At 43.5% G+C, this 19,498-nt stretch overlaps 1 protein-coding gene across 3 annotated transcripts in view; it reads left to right on the top strand.

Annotated features, from left to right (window-relative positions):
* DNAJC13 (DnaJ heat shock protein family (Hsp40) member C13) overlaps positions 1 to 19,498 on the top strand; it is an 88,620-nt gene that overhangs the window by 15,644 nt on the left and 53,478 nt on the right. For all 3 annotated transcript variants that reach the window (XM_090046374.1, XM_090046375.1, XM_090046376.1), the window contains exons 3-16: positions 3,868 to 3,943; positions 4,513 to 4,662; positions 5,066 to 5,107; positions 7,886 to 8,086; positions 9,491 to 9,697; positions 9,790 to 9,885; positions 10,331 to 10,422; positions 11,992 to 12,158; positions 12,276 to 12,355; positions 12,444 to 12,613; positions 13,611 to 13,710; positions 14,053 to 14,160; positions 15,034 to 15,189; positions 19,405 to 19,461. In XM_090046374.1, the coding sequence (XP_089902500.1) occupies positions 3,868 to 3,943; positions 4,513 to 4,662; positions 5,066 to 5,107; positions 7,886 to 8,086; positions 9,491 to 9,697; positions 9,790 to 9,885; positions 10,331 to 10,422; positions 11,992 to 12,158; positions 12,276 to 12,355; positions 12,444 to 12,613; positions 13,611 to 13,710; positions 14,053 to 14,160; positions 15,034 to 15,189; positions 19,405 to 19,461 (1,702 nt within the window). The remainder of the gene's footprint in view (positions 1 to 3,867; positions 3,944 to 4,512; positions 4,663 to 5,065; positions 5,108 to 7,885; positions 8,087 to 9,490; positions 9,698 to 9,789; positions 9,886 to 10,330; positions 10,423 to 11,991; positions 12,159 to 12,275; positions 12,356 to 12,443; positions 12,614 to 13,610; positions 13,711 to 14,052; positions 14,161 to 15,033; positions 15,190 to 19,404; positions 19,462 to 19,498) is intronic.

Here is a 19,498-nt window from a genome sequence, read left to right as displayed (position 1 = left end):
GGATGAGATGCCTCTTCTCTAGCATCCATAAACACCCTTGAAATGTAGTTCTTTAGCCTTATCAATAGTCTCATATTTAGGCAAGAAATATTGGTATCTTTGTAAAGTTAGGATAAACTTTTTTAATATTAACTGCATAATACATGAACTTTTTAAAGCTTGTACATGGGTGGAGATGCAGGCTGTAATCTAAATATCCTAATAGAACTAAAATCCCAGACTTTACCTGTCATACCCCACTTATGATTTTACTAGCATCAAGTATTAGAAGTAGGGTTGGAAGGGACCTTGTAAATCTTCAAGTCCAACCTTCCCGCTTGGGCAGGAGAAAAACTGGGCTCAAATGACTCCAGCCAGGTAGGCATCCAGCCTCCTCTTAAAGATCCCCAGGGTAGGAGCCAGCACCACTTCCCTTGGAAGTTGGTTCCAGATCCTAGCCACCCTGACCTGAAGTAGTTCATATGGATATCTAATCTAAACCTACTTTCCAGCAACTTGTGGCCGTTATTCCTTGTTATGCCAGGGGGTGCTAGGGAAAACAAGGTCTCTCCCAGACCCTTCTGATCTCCCCCCTTGCCCCCCAGTGAGTTTGTAGACAGTCACCGGGTCCCCCCTCAGCCTCCTCTTGTGAAGGCTGAACAAGTTCAGATCCTGCAGTCTCTCATTGTAGGATCTGCCGTGTTTTTCCCTGGATCATGCGGGTGGCCCTCCTCTGGACCCTCTCAATGTTGTCCACATTGCTCCTGAAATGGGGCGCATAGAACTGGACACAGTACTCCAGCTGTGGCCTGACCAGTGTCATGTAAAGGGAGAGGATCACCTCCTTGGCCCTATTTGAGATGCACCTGTGGATGTACAACAAGGTCTGGTTAGCTCTGCCGACTGCGACCTCGCATTGTCGGCCCGTGTTCATCTTGGAGCCAGTAATGACTCCAAGATCCCTTTCTGCTTCTGTGCTCGCAAGAAGGGAGTTTCCCCATCTTATAAGTGTGCTGCTCATTACTACTGCCCAAGTGTAGCACCCTGCACTTGTCAGTATTGAAACTCATCCTGTTTTTATTAGCCTACCCCTATAACCTATTCAAGTCTTGCTGCAGTCTTTCCCTCCCTGCTAGCGTGCTCACTTCACCCCAAATTTTGGTATCATCAGGGTATTTTAAACAGGGTGCTTTGCACCCTGTCATCCAAATTGCTGATAAAGAAATTGAACAGTGCAGGCCCAAGGACTGAGCCCTGGGGGACTCTGCTGCCCACTTCTCCCCAGGTCGAATATGACCTGTCCACCACCACCCTCTGAGTACAACCCTACAGCCAATCTGCAATCCATCTGACTGTGTAGGCATCAATGCCACAGTTGCCTAGTTTTTTTTAATGAGGATGGAGTGAGAGACAGTGTCAAAGGCCTTGCTGAAGTCCAGAAAGACTATGTCCATGGCAACACCCACATCCAATGTTTTTTATGACCTGATCATAAAAGGCAATCAGGTTGGTCTGACATGACCTGCCCCTAATGAAACCGTGCTGGTTGCCCTTGAGCATCATCTCTGAGGCTGGCCCATTGCAGATGTGCTCCATGATGATCTTCACAAAGTTTCCCTGAGATTGGGGTAAGACTGAGGGGCCTGTAGTTGCCCGGGTCCTCCCTTTTTTGAAGATGGGGGGGGGGGGGGACGACACACACCACGTTGGCTGTCTTCCAGTCATCTGGCACCTGGCCCAGGCACCACGAGCACTTGTAAAGCTGTGCCAGGGGCCCTGCAATAACCCCAGCTAGCTCCCTCAACACCCTGGGGTGGAGAGCATCTGGACCTGCTGATTTGAACATGTCCAGCCCCTCCAGAAGCTCTCTAACCCGGTCCTCCCCAGCCTGAGGCCTAGAGGCATTCCCCTCGAGTCTGTCTTGCATCACGGTGGGGAAGTCCTGGTCCCTGCCCAAGAAAACAGAGATGAAGAATTGGTTAAAGAGGTCTGCTTTCTCCTCTGGTGCAACCACCAGATTGCCCAGAGGATCTTGCAGGGGCCCCACATTTCTCAGTGCTTTCTTCATCCTTCCTATGTATTTGAAAAAGGACTTTTTATTATCCTTGATCTTGGATGCTAGTCCCAGCTCTGTCTGCCGTAGCTTTCCTGACAGCCCCCCTACAGGCCTGAGCAGAGGAGGTATACTCGTCTCTGGAGATGGCATACAACTGGTGGAAGGGGGTGCTGCCTTTTTGGCAATTGGGCGTTCCCGGTTGCCGTTGGTGAGCCAGCGGGGCTTTCAGGCACTCTTGCCCCCCTAGCTTTTTGTTGGGGTGGTCACCCCTTGAGCCCTGAGTATAGTGTCCTTAAGGAACGACCACTCATCTTGGACACTGAGCTCCCCTGCTCTCGAGAACCCCGGCGCCTCTCCCACTACTCTCCTCAACTCATTGAAGTTGGCCCTCTTGAAGTCTAGGGATACCACCTTGCTGCAGGCCCTTGACACCCTGCGCTGGATGGTGAATTCCAGCAAGCAATGATTGCTGTCACCCAGGTGGTCAAGAACCTGGAGGCCCCTTACCAGGTTGTCACCTGTGGCCAGGCTCCCTTGTATCTTGACCCAGAGCACTTCAGCTTGCCCCTCCTCTGACCCCATTCTGCTGGCAGAGGATGTGTATTGCTCCTTGACATAAAGCACCACACTCCCACCTTTCCTTCCTTCTCTATCCTGCCTGTAAAGCCTATAGCCCCTAATGCTAACTGCCTAGTCATGGGATGAATCCCACCACACTTCTGTAAGCCCTATTATGTCTGGGTCTGAACTGGCTATTCTGAGGGTGAGTTCCTCCTGTTTGTTCCCCATACTACAAGCATTGGTATACAGACATTTTAAGGCCTTGTCTAGCTGCGTGTGCCACCTCTCTATTTGGGAGACTGTCAGGACCCCTGTTTCTTACCTGGGCACTCCTTGGATTTGTAACCTGTCTTGCTCGGGTGGTGTCTCCACATCTTCCTGCAGCCCCCTCCGCTGGCAAGGCTCATCTAAAGCTCACTGTGTGAGATCAGCCAACCTGGAAGAGAAGATACACTTGCCTTTAGGAGAGAGGTGAAGCCCATCCTGCCCCAGCAAAGAAATCCTGGGAAAGGAAGATTGGAACAGATGCCATATACAACTACTTGCTGTAAACTTGTTCCAAGTGGCTTTTCTTTGGATCACACACCTAAGTTGCGGGATTTTTTGTTTGTTTTTGGGTTTTTTTGGGGGGGGGGCAGTTTTAACACTTTTTGGCTTGAACATCAGTACATTTGCAAGAGAGGAGCATTTGATCATTGCTGTTGATCAATACTTCTGACTCCCTCTGTATTTTAAGGTAGCTTGAAAATATAAACACAAGTCATTTCTTTCTCTTCCGCTTCTCCATATTGGCTGTCACTAGATGTTAGTACAATGTTGACCTTGCAATGGGATGCTCTTTTTATTTAAGCATTGAATTTTGTAATGTAATACACTGTGACTAGGCTTTTCTTTGTATCTATATAGATACAGGGAGGAAAAGTGATTTTTGTTTTTAAATATTACTTGCTACATTCTTTCTGGGTTTTTTTTTTGTTGGTAAATGTTTTGTTTATAGCTAGTAAATGAAGCAGGGGGAGTGGAACAAATAAAGAATAAAACTGTATACTAGCAAACTTATCCACCTATTCTATTGAATGAAAAATTTGTGTGTGGTTTTTTTTGTTTTTTTTAAGGTGCTTCCACTATAATATGGACTAAAAGTTGGTTTCGTATCGCTGTGTGCTTCGTATCTGCTTACAGCAGATAATCTGCATACTCAACTTCTTCCCCCCCGTCCCTTGAGATTTTAGAAAACCTTGTTAAACCAAGCACCTAATCTCTTTCTTTAGGTACAAAAGAGTCTTTTCAGTTGGAACCCATGCCATTACGACATACAATCCAAACACACTAGAAGTTACAAATCAGGTAATGACCACATAATAATTGCCTTTTTGCTTATGGGGAAAATATCACAAATGCTTAATTTCATGCACTTATTTTAGCCTCTTTTTTTAGGTTCTTTTTGTAGGAAATGCTAAACATAACTGGAAAAATGGTATTGTTTGCAATTCTACTGTATGGGTAACTATCATCTTGAATTAGTCTACATTTCTTAGACTGATGAACAACCAAGTTATATTGTCACTGAGCCATAGCTGAGTCTTTGAATTAACTAAATAAACTGTGTTCATATTGTAGGACATGAGGGAAGATAAAGGTTATCTATCACAAGACAACTTAACGCATCTACTCGGGGATTCCCTTTGGGGATGCAGGAGATGAGAGGGATTACAAACTTAGTCCTCTGATGTTCAGTTGTTAGTTAGAAAGCAACGTATTAATTGCTTTTCCTTCTTTAGCTCTTGAATTTCTAGTTATAGTTTTTAAATAGGAAATATTACACATAGCTACACTGAGCCTCATTGCTTAAAAGCATTTAAAGACTTTGTGAAACAGGAACACAGTAATGTAACTTCTTATTTTGTGTATCTTAGTGGCCTTATGGTGATATCTGTAGTATTGCTCCTGTTGGAAGGGGACAAGGAACAGAATTCAGCCTCACGTTTCGTAAGGGGACTGGAAAGAAGTCTGAAACTCTTAAGTTTTCCACAGAGCACAGAACTGAACTCCTTACGGAAACATTGGTAAGAAATTACCAGATTAAAGAGTAAGAATGCTTGAACTCTTGCCAAACTACTGTTAACTGTGTGTGTTTGTTTAAATTATGTTGTTTCTCATTATGAGAGAGAAGGTAGTTATACGTATTCTTGCAGTCAAGTTATTTGTACATCAACGTATGCATATTGTAGATGTTACTGCAATAAGGCCATTGAGTTGGAAACTACCAGTGAACTTATTTTTACCTGAAACATAAGGGGTGATTAAGTCTTTTGAGAAACCTCAGCCTTTCAAATATTAAGCTATTTGCATTTAAGTCAGTTGTTTGTTTGTTTGTTTTTTCCCCCCACTACTTCAGAATAATTAATATAGTAAAACATGTTCTCACTACAATTTGAGTTGTAACGAGTGTTTTGCTTTGTTTTACAGAGATTCAGGACAGACTTCTCTGAAGGAAAAATCACAGGAAGGGTAAGTATCTGACCCAAGTGCCCCAGTTGTTGTATTTAAGAATTTTGTGAAGAAGCTTAAGCCTGCAAGTCTCTTCATACTTAATGCCTAGTCCTATAGTTGTTTTGCAGTTTCTTTAAAAAAGGTACATGCGAATCATTACATGCATACAGTGAACCTTTCTGTACAGAGACAAGCAACTAATGTGGAAGCTCATGACTTGACGTTTGCTTGCAACTTAAGTGGTGTAGGCCTTGGGTGAGGATGAGGGGGCAGGAAGAACAGGCAAAGCTCTTAGAAAGGACTCCTTTAGTGAATCAAATTTCATCTGTAATTTGAATGCATATTGACCATATTTTCACTGAAAGAAATAAAGCTGTCTGTTTTTTTCCTAAAATGGTATCATGTCTGGGTACGTGACTTCACTTCCAGCTGCAGTGAATAATAACACCCTGTAGTGTATAGGAAATGGAAAAATGTCCAATTGGTGATGTACAAAGAATATCAATAACTCCTCAATTCTTAATGGAATCTTTAGGTTTTAAATTTAAAAAACTGTACGGAAGTTTGTTTGTGATGTGCAGTAGTGGTGCCCAGTAGTGACAATAGTGACTGTGCCCACACAGTCAAATGGGTCGCCAACTGGCTGGAGGGCCGCACCCAGAGGGTGGTAGTGGATGGGTCCTTCTCAACCTGCAAGGACGTGGGCAGTGGCGTTCCGCAGGGCTCGGTCCTTGGGCCCACACTGTTCAACATCTTCATCAGCGATTTGGATGAGGGGGTAAAAAGCACCCTGTTCAAATTTGCTGATGACACTAAGATGTGGCGGGGACGTGGGCACACTGGAAGGATGCAACAGGCTACAATCATACCTAGACAGGTTACAAGGGTGGGCGGACGAGAATAGGATGGGTTTCAACACGGACAAGTGGAAGGTGATGCACCTCGGGAGGAACAACCGGCACCATACCTACAGGTTGGGGAACTCCTTTGTCAGCACGGAGGCGGAAAAGGATCTGGGGGTCATCATTGACTCCAAGATGAACATGGGCTGGCAGAGGGTAGGTTTAGGTTAGATATCAGGAGGCGCTACTTCACAGTCAGGGCGGCTAGGTTCTGGAACCAGCTTCCAAGAGAAGTGGTGCAGGCTTCTACCCTGGAGGTGTTTAAGAGGAGGTTAGAGGCACATGTTGCCGGGGTCACTTGACCCCAGTATTCTTTCCTGCCATGGCAGGGGGTCGGACTAGATCTGCTCAGGTCCCTTCCGACCATAGAAACTATGAAACTAAGAGCTGGCATAAGTTGAAAGAAGTGGCAATCTTCTTGGATATGCACAGATTCAGGGAAATTGTGAGCCTCCACTTCTTAATTCTGGCTTACTTTACCATATACTTTTCTCTTGCCATCTGTCACCCACTTCATAACCTATAAAACAAGCGGGAAAAGGGTTAGAATTTTGTCCAATATTTTTGGTCATTAGTGAAACATTAAAAGATGGAGCTGATAACATCTTCTAATATCGTAAGTAAGGAGTATTATATTGACTTTCTGGTATATGGTAAAGACTTGTCTCTGGAGTGAAGGATTCAGCCAAGCAGTTTTACCAAAAAATATAAATACCAAAACCCCTAATTTTTATCTAGTCATCAGTCTCCATCCTTTGCTAAACTCTCTAATGGTAGTTTATTCCCTGGCACAACATACTTAACTTGAATGTGACCAAGGAGGGAGGTGGCTGTGGAGGGGGATATTGTCTCTTCCTATGATAAGCACCATCTTAAATCAGCCTCCCAAAAATGGATTATTACCTTTTTGCTTGTAATGGAACAATTTAAAAAACCTAAGCTCTAATCTACCTGAACAATGGCTTGTCAAATTGTTGGTCTTCTATAAACCAGCCTTCGTGATATTATTAATGCTGCTGTTTTTAACCTTAACCCATTACTATTCCTAAAGCTACATCTTTATAATAATTTGAAGTTGATACTTTACAAGTTCATTCTGTAGTATAATTGACATCCTAATAACTCATTGGAATGTGGTGGATTCTATTTAAGTCAGTGTTGTATTAGATATGGGGTTAAGTTTGTCACTTAAAGTAACTTCAATAAGGGTTCAAGGTGGTGATTGAGTAGTTATGATCTTGTGGTGTTTACATGGAAGAAGCCATAATTTTTTTTTTTCTTGGTGTTTTGTTGGTTGTGATACTTGATCCTTCACTGAAACTGATGCTATAGTTGGAATATAACCTTGGATATGATAATACTGAAGTTGCCCTGAACTAGTTTTAGCTAGTTGCAGAGTGAACAGTAGTTTTTTCTTGCACAACAGTTGGTTTCTTAGATGACTGTCCTTGTTTCCCTATGCAGCTTACAGATGGACATGCTGTGACTCTGCATCTACCACTTATGCAAGAGAGAGGAAATGAGGATTAAATACCACCCTTCCTTTTTAAAAATGTGCAGTATAACTGTCTCAATTACTGCCTTTCTCTTCCATGGCTCAATCATGATTGCTTTGAGTAATTTGTTTTCCTCATCAGATTAAAATTTTAGACTACCATGAATTGGTGTTTCAGCTAAATGGAAGAACACTAAAGGATTTAACTACTTTTTTTGTATTTTTTTTTCCTGCTGTTTTTCTTTCATTTTTTGCCAGAACATCAGAAAGCTGCTGAATAAGTTTGTTTGTTTTTTTGTTTTTGTTTTTGTTTTTTGTTTGTTTTACACTGATAACTTCTACATGTCCATGCCAGATGTTTGGTTCAGGGGTTTAACAGCAGTTCTGTTCTTTCCATAGAGATATAACTGTTATAAGCATCACTGGAGTGACACGAGAAAACCTGTGATTCTGGAAGTAACTCCTGGAGGGTTTGACCAAATTAATCCTGGAACTAACAAAGTCCTGTGTTCCTATGACTACAGAAATATTGAAGGCTTTGTTGATCTCTCTGACTACCAGGGAGGCTTCTGTATAATTTATGGAGGATTTAGTAGACTGGTGAGTACTTCATAGTCTGCCCATACGTATCAAAATGTGAAATTTTGTTGCTTAACTGTCTGTTGTATTTTGTACCTCTTAAAACAATAAGTTGAGAAACATAAACTAGTTTAGTTTAGATCAGTGTTTCTCAGCCTGTGGGTCACAAGAATATTTCAAAGGGTCATGAGCTGCAGAGGGAAGATGCCTGCCCCTTCCAGCAGGGGACAGCTGTGTGGCTGAACTGATGGCACTGGGGCCAGTGCCTGTGTTCACAGGGGCAGGGTGGCCAGGAGACACTGCTTGGGGGCAGGAGGGGCCATGACCAGGTGGCCTGACATAATGCGGTAACCCCAGCCCAGGACAGTGGGGGTGGCACAGGTCCCTCCTTCTCCCTCCAGCCTGCACCAGGGCTGGACTTGTTTTGCTACTGCCCACATGAGCCAAAGCCACTGCTGTGGTCTGAGCAGGTGTGGTGGAGGGGAGGGGAGGCAGGGGTCTAGGTGTTGGGCACCAGCAGGGCCAGGGGGGTGTGGGTTGGGACACGCCATGGATCTTTTATGAATAGGACCTGGTAGGAAAGATTAGGAACCACTGCTTTAGATCAACAGTTAACTGTGGCACTTGACCAAAGACTTTCTGAATCCTGTGGAGTTGTCAGCACATCTGTCTGTCCTCTGCAGGGAAGTGATGTATGCATGCTGTGGAGAGTACAAACCAAACTGGTTTTCAGGCTGTTTAACTTAAACGTAATGTGCTTGGCAATACCACCTTCCCAAGCTGTCTTCTAAAATAAGGACCCACTGGTTGTAGCTGGCATTGGCAGTGTCTTAAATTTGATTTCTAATCATTAAGCTAAACCTTAAACTTGCTGTAGTACGATATTTAAAATAAGCGTTTTAAAACTGCTTATTGGAAGCTACAGTGTCGGCATCTGAGATGGTCCACAAAGAAACAAGAATTCTGCTGTAGGAATGATCTTAAATGTGAGTACTTAATGAAGCATTTGTCAGCAGTAATCAAAAGGGTTGAAGCTTGCATATTCCACCACTTCTAGAAAATGGGAAACGGTGCTCAGAAACTTCTATGCAATATCATACTTCAGATTTTTCTTTTAGGAAAATTCATTTGTTTAATCAGTTAGCCAAGGCATGATCTAAGCTACTGCTTGAAAGTCTGATAATGTTGCTAATGCTGTTGGGTATATGTGAGTGAGGAGGAAAATGTGCTACTTGTGAAATTTGTTACCTGGATTGGGGCTGGGCCACACCAGGTTCTAATGAAACTCTTTGCTAATAAGATGACTGTCATACACTCTGACTTTTTTTGATGGTCTTTAAACTTTCAACTACATGCAAATAAAAATTCATACTTCATGCTCACCTTTTTATTGCATTTAAACCTAACTTTTGGTAAAATTTGCAGCACCTGTTTGCATCTGAGCAAAGGGAAGAAATTATCAAAAGTGCAATAGAACATGCTGGTAATTACATAGGTATCTCCTTGAGGATAAGAAAAGAACCTATAGAATTTGAGCAATACTTGAACCTTCGCTTTGGGAAATACAGCAATGATGAATCCATCACATCCTTAGCAGAATTTGTTGTTCAGAAAATAACACCACGACATTTGGTAAGACCTATATATTTTAATTGAGCAAGTAACATGTTTTAGGGGGCTAAAACATACTCTATATCTAATGTATACACTTTTGGGTCTTAAAGGAACCTGTAAGAAGAGTGTTGGCGCTTACAGAAACATGTTTAGTTGAACGGGATCCAGCTACCTATAATATCGTGACTCTGAAGCCTCTAGAAGAGGTAGGTAACATGGTCTCTGGCTTTCTGTTTTATCTCCTTTTTCTTTCCTTCCTCCCCCCTGCAATTTTTTAAATAAAAACAAACAAAAAACCAGAACAAAAACTCCCAACTTTCCTTCCTTTGGAAGGAATCGAACACTTACCTATTGCCTATAGAGCAACAAGAGGAGAAAATGAAAGTTGATGCTGACCTTTGATTGCTGATTACTAATATCTGCACACTGGCCTACATTCTATATATGCAGAATGCATAATTGGAAATCTGTTGTCAAACAATTTTTAACAGTATCGTGCTTGTGTTTTTTAATAATCTACGCCAGTTCGCTTATAGTAACATAATGTAGATTCCCTGCTGTTTTGCATTGTTAAATTAACAACCCCCTGAAGTTAGTGCAGACAAATGCTTCATCGTATGACATCTTTGTTTCATGGACTCATTTTTTCAGGTGTTTGCGCTAGTATGCGATGGCGAAAATCCACAGCTTTTTTCCATTGAATTCATCAAGGGACAAATCCGGAAATATTCTTCAACAGAGAGGTATTTGGATTCTTTGATTTACCAGTCATTTCAAATGTGAAACTAATAGAATGATGACTTATGGGTAGGCCAAGAGGTTTTAAATAACACTTTCACAGGCAGGGTTTGGGCCCACTTCAGTCCAAGCCATTTTTCACTGTTTTGCTGACTTAACCACTAAAAAGAAACAGCTGGTCTCCTACAACTGTACAGGTATCCAATTGAAGATGAATCAGTTAAAGATGTAAGGCTTACTGGCTGTCTCACTGTATTGATGACAAATATATTGTTTAAGACACCTGATCAAACAGGAGCTAGAATTGGAGAGGAAGGAAATAAGGTTAGGCATTCACTTAGTACTTATTTAAAACTTTTTTCAGTGTTGAATATTTAGGGGTCATGTATCCTCCTTTCTATCCCTCTTCAGTCCACAACAGTCTGGATGGTCTATGCACAAATAAAAAAATGATTTATCAGTCATGTGGAACCCGGAAGTAGCTGAAGGAATAAAGAAAGCAACAAATGCCAGAAACTGCGTTTTATTTTTGCATTGTCTAGTCCAGTGGTGCTCCAGCCTTTTGTTTGCTGGACAACACAGGCAGTGCCTGGTCCATCTGCAGATGAAATCTAGTTGGTGTTCCCTATCTGACACAGGTGGGCACCATCTAGGTCAGGGGCAGGCAGTAATTTTAGGCAGAGGGCCGCTTACTGAGTTTCAGCAAGCCATCAAGGGCTCCATGACAGGCAGCTGGGGCAGATGTATATTGATTCCCTAAACTTTTTTTTTTAGGGGCCCTGTGGGTTAGATGCGGCCCACCAGGCCATCTATCCTGCCCATCCCTGACCTAGGCCATGGGAGGGAGGGAGGGAAGGGGGGGGGGGTCAAGCCAGCCTTAATTCAGCCCTTTGGGGAAAGGAGCTTGATCTGCCTCATGGAGTGGGAAGGGAGCCTGGCCTGGCCCTGTGAAGGGTGTGTGGGAGGCATGGGCCCCTGGGAGGGAAGGGGCTATGGCCAAGTTCTGTAGGGTAAGGTGGTTATCGCCAAGTTTCAACCATGCCACACAGAGTGGGGGGCAGGAAGAGGTCATTGCCAGGAAGAGGTCAACCATGCCATTGCAGAGAGGGATTGGGGCTGGATTGGCCCAGCCCCAATCCAGACCTGGGAGGTTTGGGGTTGTGGCCTAGCCCAGCCTGTAGTGCAGGGTTTGCAGATTTGGCAGGGGGAAAAGTGGCCATACTAATGGCTACTTCTCCCCTGCTGCCAAATTTCCTGATGAGGGGAGATCCCTGAAGGCCAGATGTGATGGTTTGGCAGGCTGTATTTTGGCCCACAAGCCAGAAGTTGAGCACTCCTGGTCTAGTCCACAGTGTGTAAACCAGTTCTACTTCAAGATGGAATACAAAACTTTTTCTCTTTTAAGCATGCACTCATGATTTCAGTCATTGTAAATCTGTTTTTTTGTTGTGTTTTTTTGTTTTTTTTTTTAACAAGGTGAAACCTTACTGAAACTTTAAATGACTGTATTGGATAAAAAGCATGTGTAATTTTTTAATCTTCATCTCTCACTGCCTCCCATCTTGTTCCCCCAGAGACTCTTTGTTGGCTAGCTTGTTGGATGGAGTGAGAGCTTCTGGCAACAGAGATGTTTGTGTGAAAATGACTCCAACACAGAAAGGTCAGCGCTGGGGATTACTTAGCATGCCTGTAGACGAGGAAGTAGAGAGCCTTCATCTCAGATTCTTAGCTGCCCCTCCCAGTAAGTGTGCTTAAGATCACTGTGCATTGCAAAGTACAAAATCTTTTTGTTGGTATGGTAGTTTAAAGAGTCAGATGTTTAGCTGAGCTCATGGCATCTGGTTTTGTCTCCCTGCAGATGGCAATTTTGCAGATGCTGTATTCAGGTTCAATGCTAACATCTCATACAGTGGTGTTCTGCATGCAGTAACACAAGATGTAAGACTAAACTTTTATCCTAATCTTTGTTGATTATCCTTTTTAATGTGTAAAGGCCTTTTGTTAATTACCTCTTCCATCTTTACAGGGCCTTTTCTCAGAAAACAAGGAGAAATTGATTAACAATGCCATAACAGCATTACTTTCTCAAGAAGGAGACATTGCAGCATCTAACACGGAGCTTGAAAGCCAGTTCCAAGCTGTAAGAAGACTAGTTGCTTCAAAAGCTGGCTTCCTTGCTTTTACTCAGCTTCCAAAGTAAGTAGCTCATTACCCAATTTGAAATGCTGAAAGTAAACTTTTTAATGTTCTAAAAAGGCTTTTTCTTGTTTCAAGGTCAACTTTGACTCTGGCCAGAGCTCAGGGTTCAGAGGGTCCGGTAAAATTTCATAGAAAAGTAACTTGTTGTAGAAACTTGATTTGGATCTTTTTAGTAGCATAAACTGCAGTTTTATTGGTGACTAAACAGTCATGCTCTTAATTTATAACTGTAAGAGTTTTGGTTCTGCTTGAGTCTGTGTATTTTGGTCTCTGCTGGTAGTACGCTCAGCCAGTTTAGTCTCTTCTTGAAAACACAAATACGTATTGCTGTTTTAATAGGAAAAGAAATGAGAATATTGCATCTGGTGCAATTATGAATTAATTCTTTCCACACAAACCTACAGTTTTGTGGGGGGGGTTGTTTTTTAAACTTAATGTAAATCTGTAGGTGGCTGGCTTTATTCAAAACTGTTCTGTGCTACTAACATTTAGGAGGAATTATACTCAAGATCATCTGGCACTCATGAATTCCTCACGTGCATACTCCTTTTAATGAGCTTAAAGGTTGCAGGTATATACAGTGCTCAGCAGTTTAATTCCCTTCAAGATGCAACTTCTCATTCTTGCAGTTAATGACTTCATAATGCAAGTCAGTTCAGCTCTTATTGTATTCAGAGAATGTATGTTAGAGGGCTACTGAAGATTCAGTAAACTGAACATTATGCTGAATACGTGAAAGGATAAAAAATAATGTATTGCTGGTAATTGATTTGCCAAGTTTTTATATGCTTACTCTTCTTGACAGTAAGTGTCTTGGACTTTGGCTCCTTTTTTACATATGTCTGTAACGTAGGCTACTAGCTGTCTGGAAAGACAAATATACAGGGGGATATGAGGATTTCCCCTTTTTACCTTAAACTGAGATGCTGCCTCCTCTTCCCCCAAGAAATCTAACATACAAATGCTATTGCTGATGTACTTCTTATCTTGAAAGATTTCGGGAACGGCTAGGAGTGAAGGTGGTAAAAGCTCTTAAAAGGAACAATGATGGAGTAACCCATGCTTCTATTGACATGCTGTGTGCCCTCATGTGTGTAAGTATTAACTGGAATTATGCTCAGTGACTTGGGTGGGTTTTTTGACAACTAAACAAAACCAAATTGTAGAGACCCGAAGAGTGGATTTGTGTAGGAATTGCAGTGTTTTATAACTAGTTTTCACAGGTTCTTGTCTCTAGTTTTGAATGTTATAACTTTTTGTGTGGCTTAGCCTACTAGTTTTCCTGATGGACTTTTGAAGTGGGACTTGCTGCCACAACTTGTCATGAGTTTTGTGGCAAGTCTTTTGATATTGCTGTAAAATAAGAACTTTACAAGTCTTATATTATGTGTTGAGGGCTAAAGGATGACTGTATTTAAATACTTTCTTTATCTCAGCCCATGCATGATGACTATGACTTGCGGCAAGAGCAGCTGAACAAAGCTTCCCTTCTTTCTTCAAAGAAGTTTCTGGAGAACTTATTAGAGAAATTTAATTCCCATGTGGTAAGTGACTGAGCAACTTCTTACTAAAATGAAAATCAAAATGTTGTTTAAATGTGCTTGCTCTGGTCTTTAGTGATCAATTATTAAAATGGAAAACCTTAACCATAACTGACCCTGAGACAAGTTTTCAGTCATTTTGAAGCTGGGCAGACTTAAATTTTAAGCTGTTTGTCTTGCTGAGCTACTTAATTTCTCTGAAAGTTGCTGCTCTAACTCCATTTTGTAAGGGTTCCTAGCTTTAAAACAATTTCTTGTTTGAAAAAATGATGCTAAGAAAGCAGCAGCTTACTTGATCTGTGGTACTTGAGGGGCTTGGTATTATTTAAAGCACAAATTGCTTTCAACTATATTCTTAAGATTTTGCTGCTACTCTAGATTTGTCTTTTCTTTTGTGGCATGCTCTGGAAGAGCCTGCATTTTTGTCACACTTGGAAGTAATGAAAATTGGCTTTTTTTATCTTGAAATATTACTGACAGAACTGGCCTTAGTGGGGAAATGGCACCTTGGGCAAACTTTGTATTCCTTCCCTGAGTCAGCAGCACTGCTGCAGGCAGGGGCTCAGTCCAGCAGGGAGGCAGGATGGCACTGTACACCAGGCAGGCAAACAGGCACCACTGCTGCTGGCCACACTGCCTGCCTAATCCAGCTCCTCCTGAGTTGTGGCTGGGGGCAGGGGGCGGGCTGTGCACTGCTGCTCCCTGGGGTGAGGATTGGTCAGTGGGGGTGCTGCTGTTCACACGCATGGTGCCCCCCTGACTGTGGTGCCCTGCCTACTGACTATGAATTAGAATGAAATTGTGAGGTGGGGAGACATGACAGGATGGGATTTGTTGGTCATGATGGTACTAAGCTATTTTTTTTCTGTATTTCAGGATCATGGGACTGGTGCCCTAGTTATTAGTTCACTTCTGGACTTCCTTACATTTGCCCTCTGTGCTCCATATAGTGAAACAACTGAAGGGCAGCAGTTTGATATGTTGTTAGAGATGGTAGCATCTAATGGGAGAACACTATTTAAGCTCTTTCAGGTGAGACCTTATTTTACCAGACTACTACAAAGTAAGAACGAAAATAAGGTTGTGGAAATTCTCCAATAACTTACTATGGATACGTTTTTTGGTTAAGGTCTAGACTCTGGCAGATCTGGAACTTTTTTTTGTGGTGAAGTTTTTAGTGTGTACATTTCTTGTTGTTGGCCCAGCTCTCTGTTCGACTAGAGCTAACATCTCCAGTACTGGCTTCTCCAAAACTGGTCCTCGGCTCACACTACATTGGTGTACTGGGCAGGAGAAAGTGTGTAGTGAAAGTTTCTGTCTGACTATTGTGTAGGCAGCAGTCAGACAACTTCTTCTAATTTCAGTGAAATTCTCCAGATAACAAGACACAACTCAGAGGGACAGCTAGAAGCCTGCTAAGTGAGGGATCACAGGACCAGTCAGTGGGAATCCAGCAGTGGGGCCACAGTGTACTGCACAGGAATTATTTGATTACCATTTTAACTTGGAATCCTAGTCTATAAACCAACTTTTAAAACCAGAAAGTAGCTCCTAATTAGCTGTGCGGTTTCTGCAGAAACTTGTCATCTGCATATTTTTGACCGGCTTGCAAGCAGTATTTGGTTCCAGATACTTTTGGTGGTTGTTTGGTGCACGCTTTCTCCGAGTTGTGGGAAAGACAGTGGGTGGGAAATGCAGAATTGTGGAATTTTTGCTATATATAGGTGACTTATTTTTATGCAGGGTATAGTAAGCTGATACTAATACAAAGCCTTATTCAAACTGTTCTTCAGAAGAACAAGGTAACCTTGTAACTTTTTTTTTTTCATTCCTTGGACCATTTTTTCCAAAGAATTATAGATTACATTTTAGTACAGCTGGATACCAGTTCATAAATTTCATAGACATTTGGGCTGGAAGGGACCCTGGAGGATCATCGAGTCCAGCCCCCTGCCTCAGGGACAGGAAGTCAGCAGGGATCATAGGATCCCAGCAAGATAAGCATCCAAATGTGTCTCTTGAAGGCGTTCAAAGCGAGTGCCTGAACTGCCTCTGGCGGCAGTCTGTTCCAAACCTTGGGGACTCAGGCAGTGAAGAAGCTCTTCCTTATGTCCACCCTGAATCAGTCACAGTGGAGTTTTGTGACCATTCGATCTTGTCATCCCTTGGGGGGCTATGGTGAACAGACATTCCCCCAGATCCTGACAAGCACCCCTGATAAACTTACAGGTGGCCACCAGATCACCCCTGAGCCTACGCTTTTTTTTTTCCCAGGCTGAAGTAGCCCCATGGCTCTCAGCCTTTCATCATAAGGTGCATTTTCCTGACCCCTGATCATGGTCCTCTGCACCCTCTCAAGCTTCTCCACACTGTTTTTTGAATTGTGGTGCCCAAAACTAGATGCAGTACTCCAGCTGTGGCCTCACCAAGGCAGAGTACAGCAGGAGAACGATGTCCCAGGATCTGCTTGAGAAGTATCTATGGATGCAAGCCAGTGTTTTGCTCTCTTTACTAGCCGCAGCACCACACTGAAAAGGGTCACGTTCATCTTGTCAACCATGACCCCCGAGTCCCTTTCATCTGTAGTGCTAACTAGCGTAGCACTACTGAGCCTAATAAGCATGGTGCAGGTTTTTCCCCCCAAGGTAGAGAACCTTGCTTTTTTTTTTTTTTTTTTTTTTTTTTGGTGCTGAACACTATCAGGTTCTCATCTGCCCATTTCATTAGTCTGTCTAGATTTGCTTGGATCACCCTCCTATCCTCAGGTGTGGATGCTTTACCCCAGAGTTGGTGTCAGAAGCAGACTGGCCAAGTTTGCTAATGATACCAAATGTCCACATCACTGAAGATGTTAAACAGTATAGGCTCTAGGACAGAGCCTTGGGGGGGCCCCACTAGTTGCAGCACACCAAGATGATTGGCTCCCGTCAACCACCACCCTCTGGGTTCTACCACAGAGCCAGTTTCCCCAGCCAGTGGATCGTGGTGACATCAAGGCTGCAGTTAGCCAGTTTCCCATGATCACCTCCTTATCTATACCAGATCAAAAGCCTTTTTTAAAGTTTGAGGTATACGACATCTCTTCCCCCTTGTCCAAGTGATAGGCCACCTGGTCATAGAAGGAAATGAGATTGGTCAAGCAAGACCTACCTGCAACAAACCCAGGCTGGGTATCCCTCAGGATGTTGCCTTCAGCTAGTCTGTTAAGGATGGCCTCCTTGATGATCTTTTCTAAGACCTTCCCCTGGAGAGAGGTCAGGCTGATGGGCCTGTAGTTTGCTGAATCTACTTTCCTCCCTTTCTTGAAGATAGGCACCACATTGGCCTTCCGGTCTTCGGGCACTACGCCAGAGCACCAGGAGTTTTCAAAGATCCGTGCCAGGGGCTGGGCTATGATATTCTCCAGCTCCCTGAGTGCCCTTGGGTGTAACCCATCAGGGCCAGCTGACTTAAAGGTATCCAGCTGTGTTGGTGTTCCTTCACAAAGTCAGCTTCAATGGAGGGCAAGGAATCTCCCTTGCCAGGGCCTTGCTGACCCATAGTGGGCAGGGTCATCCCATGGAACTGGTGGGGAAAAAATGACACAAAGTACCCATTTAGCAGGTTGACTTTTTTTCCTGGGCATCGGTTGTTAGTTGTCCCATCTGGTTCAGCAGGGGTCCAATGTTCCCCTTGCTTTTTATTCCGGCTTCCCACATACTTAAAGGATTTTTTTTTTTAATTGTCCTTGATATTTGTAGCTAGCTGGAGTTTCATCACAGCCTTGGCTTTCCTGATTTTTACTCTCTGCAAGTCCGGACTAAAGCAGAATAGTCCTCCTTGGTGGCAGTTCCAGTCCTCCTTCCTTTTGTAGGTCTTCCTTTTTAAGATGCAGGAGGTCCGCCAGTTCCCTGGAGAGCCAAGAGGGCTGCTGTGCCCTTTTGCTGCCTTTCCTCCGAAACAGGATGGACTTTGCTTGTGCATCCAGAATTACTCCCTTGAGGAGCAACCACTTGTCCTGAACTCCTCTCTCCATTAGATTGTGGCCTTTTAAAGCCTCTCTGACAAGCCTCCTTTAGCTTCTGACTTGCCAGTTTTACGGCAGATGGTGAAGGTGATCAGTTCATGATCACTGTCACCCAGCTTCCCTTTGTGTGGTTTTTTTTTTTTTTTTTTTTTTTTTTTTTAGGATGCTAATTGGGTCATCCCTGGTTGCCAGTACGAGGTCGAGCAGTGCTTTACCTCTTGTTGGCCTGTAGACTTCCTGCATCAGAGGTCATCCAAATATGAGAGAGCTTTGTGACAGCTCAGATTTAGCCAAGCACTCCTCCCACAAGATGTCTGGGTAGTTAGTCTCCCATGACAACCATACACTGGGATTGTCCAGCCTCAGCCAATTCCCTGGTGAACTCCTGATCCAAGGCCTTGACTCTGGGTAGGGGGTCTGTAGTAGACCCCCACCATAGTATTCCCTTTGCTGTTTTCCCCATGGATTTTAACCCAGAGGGTCTCAAGTTGTCCAGTGGGTGCCACTGTCAGCTTGGAGGGATGCATAGCTTTCCTTGACGGAGAGAGCTATGCCCCCGCCCCTTTTGTCCACTTGATCCTTCGTTTACAGGGTATAGCTGTCTACCCATGGTCAAGTCATGGGTGGAGTCCCACCAGGTCTCTGTTACCCCTATGACATCATAGTTGTTTGCATTTAGCGGGAGAACAACTTCCTTTTTTTTATTGCCCAGGCTCCTGGCATTTGTGTATAGACATGCAAGTGTCCCCTTAGGAGCCCTTGCCTTGCCTACATTTTTGTTCCAGGGGTGGGAACCCTTTATGTGCCTTGGTCTGCTGGCTTTTTGCGAGGGCCACCCAGTGGGCCAGCAGTGGCAGTAACCCGTTTCTTCCCCGCCCCCCAAATTCCCCAGCAGGCTTAGTTTAAATCCCTGTGGAGCAGGTCGGTCGGTCTAGCTGAGACGAGCCTCTTCCACAATGGAGAGAAGTGGAGGCCATCCCTTCCCAACAGCTTGCTGCCTCTCTCTCTCTCCCCATCTCTCCAAAGAGTAGACTGTGGTTGTGGAAGCCAAAGCCTTCCCGATGACTGTGGCGCTGGTGTCATTGTTTAACTACCTGGATCTTCCTCCTGTTACTAATATCCAAGTTATGCACTCTCATTATCAAAAAAAAAAAAAAAAAAAAATCAAATCTTAAGTGTGTGGTTTTTGTTTTTTATATATATATAATGTTTCATACTAATTTTATAACTCCTTCTTGCAGCATCCTTCCATGGCAATTGTAAAAGGAGCTGGCTTGGTAATGAAGGCGATAATAGAGGTGAGACTTGGTGGGATGGCCAGGGGTGGTTAAAGAC

This window comes from Crocodylus siamensis, chromosome 5 (assembly GCF_052110815.1).
Source record: "Crocodylus siamensis isolate JL-2025a chromosome 5, ASM5211081v1, whole genome shotgun sequence".
In the NCBI taxonomy this organism is placed as follows: domain Eukaryota; kingdom Metazoa; phylum Chordata; order Crocodylia; family Crocodylidae; genus Crocodylus; species Crocodylus siamensis.
The sequence above is the reverse complement of the archived record's forward strand: the minus strand, read 5'-3'. Positions and strand labels throughout refer to the sequence as shown.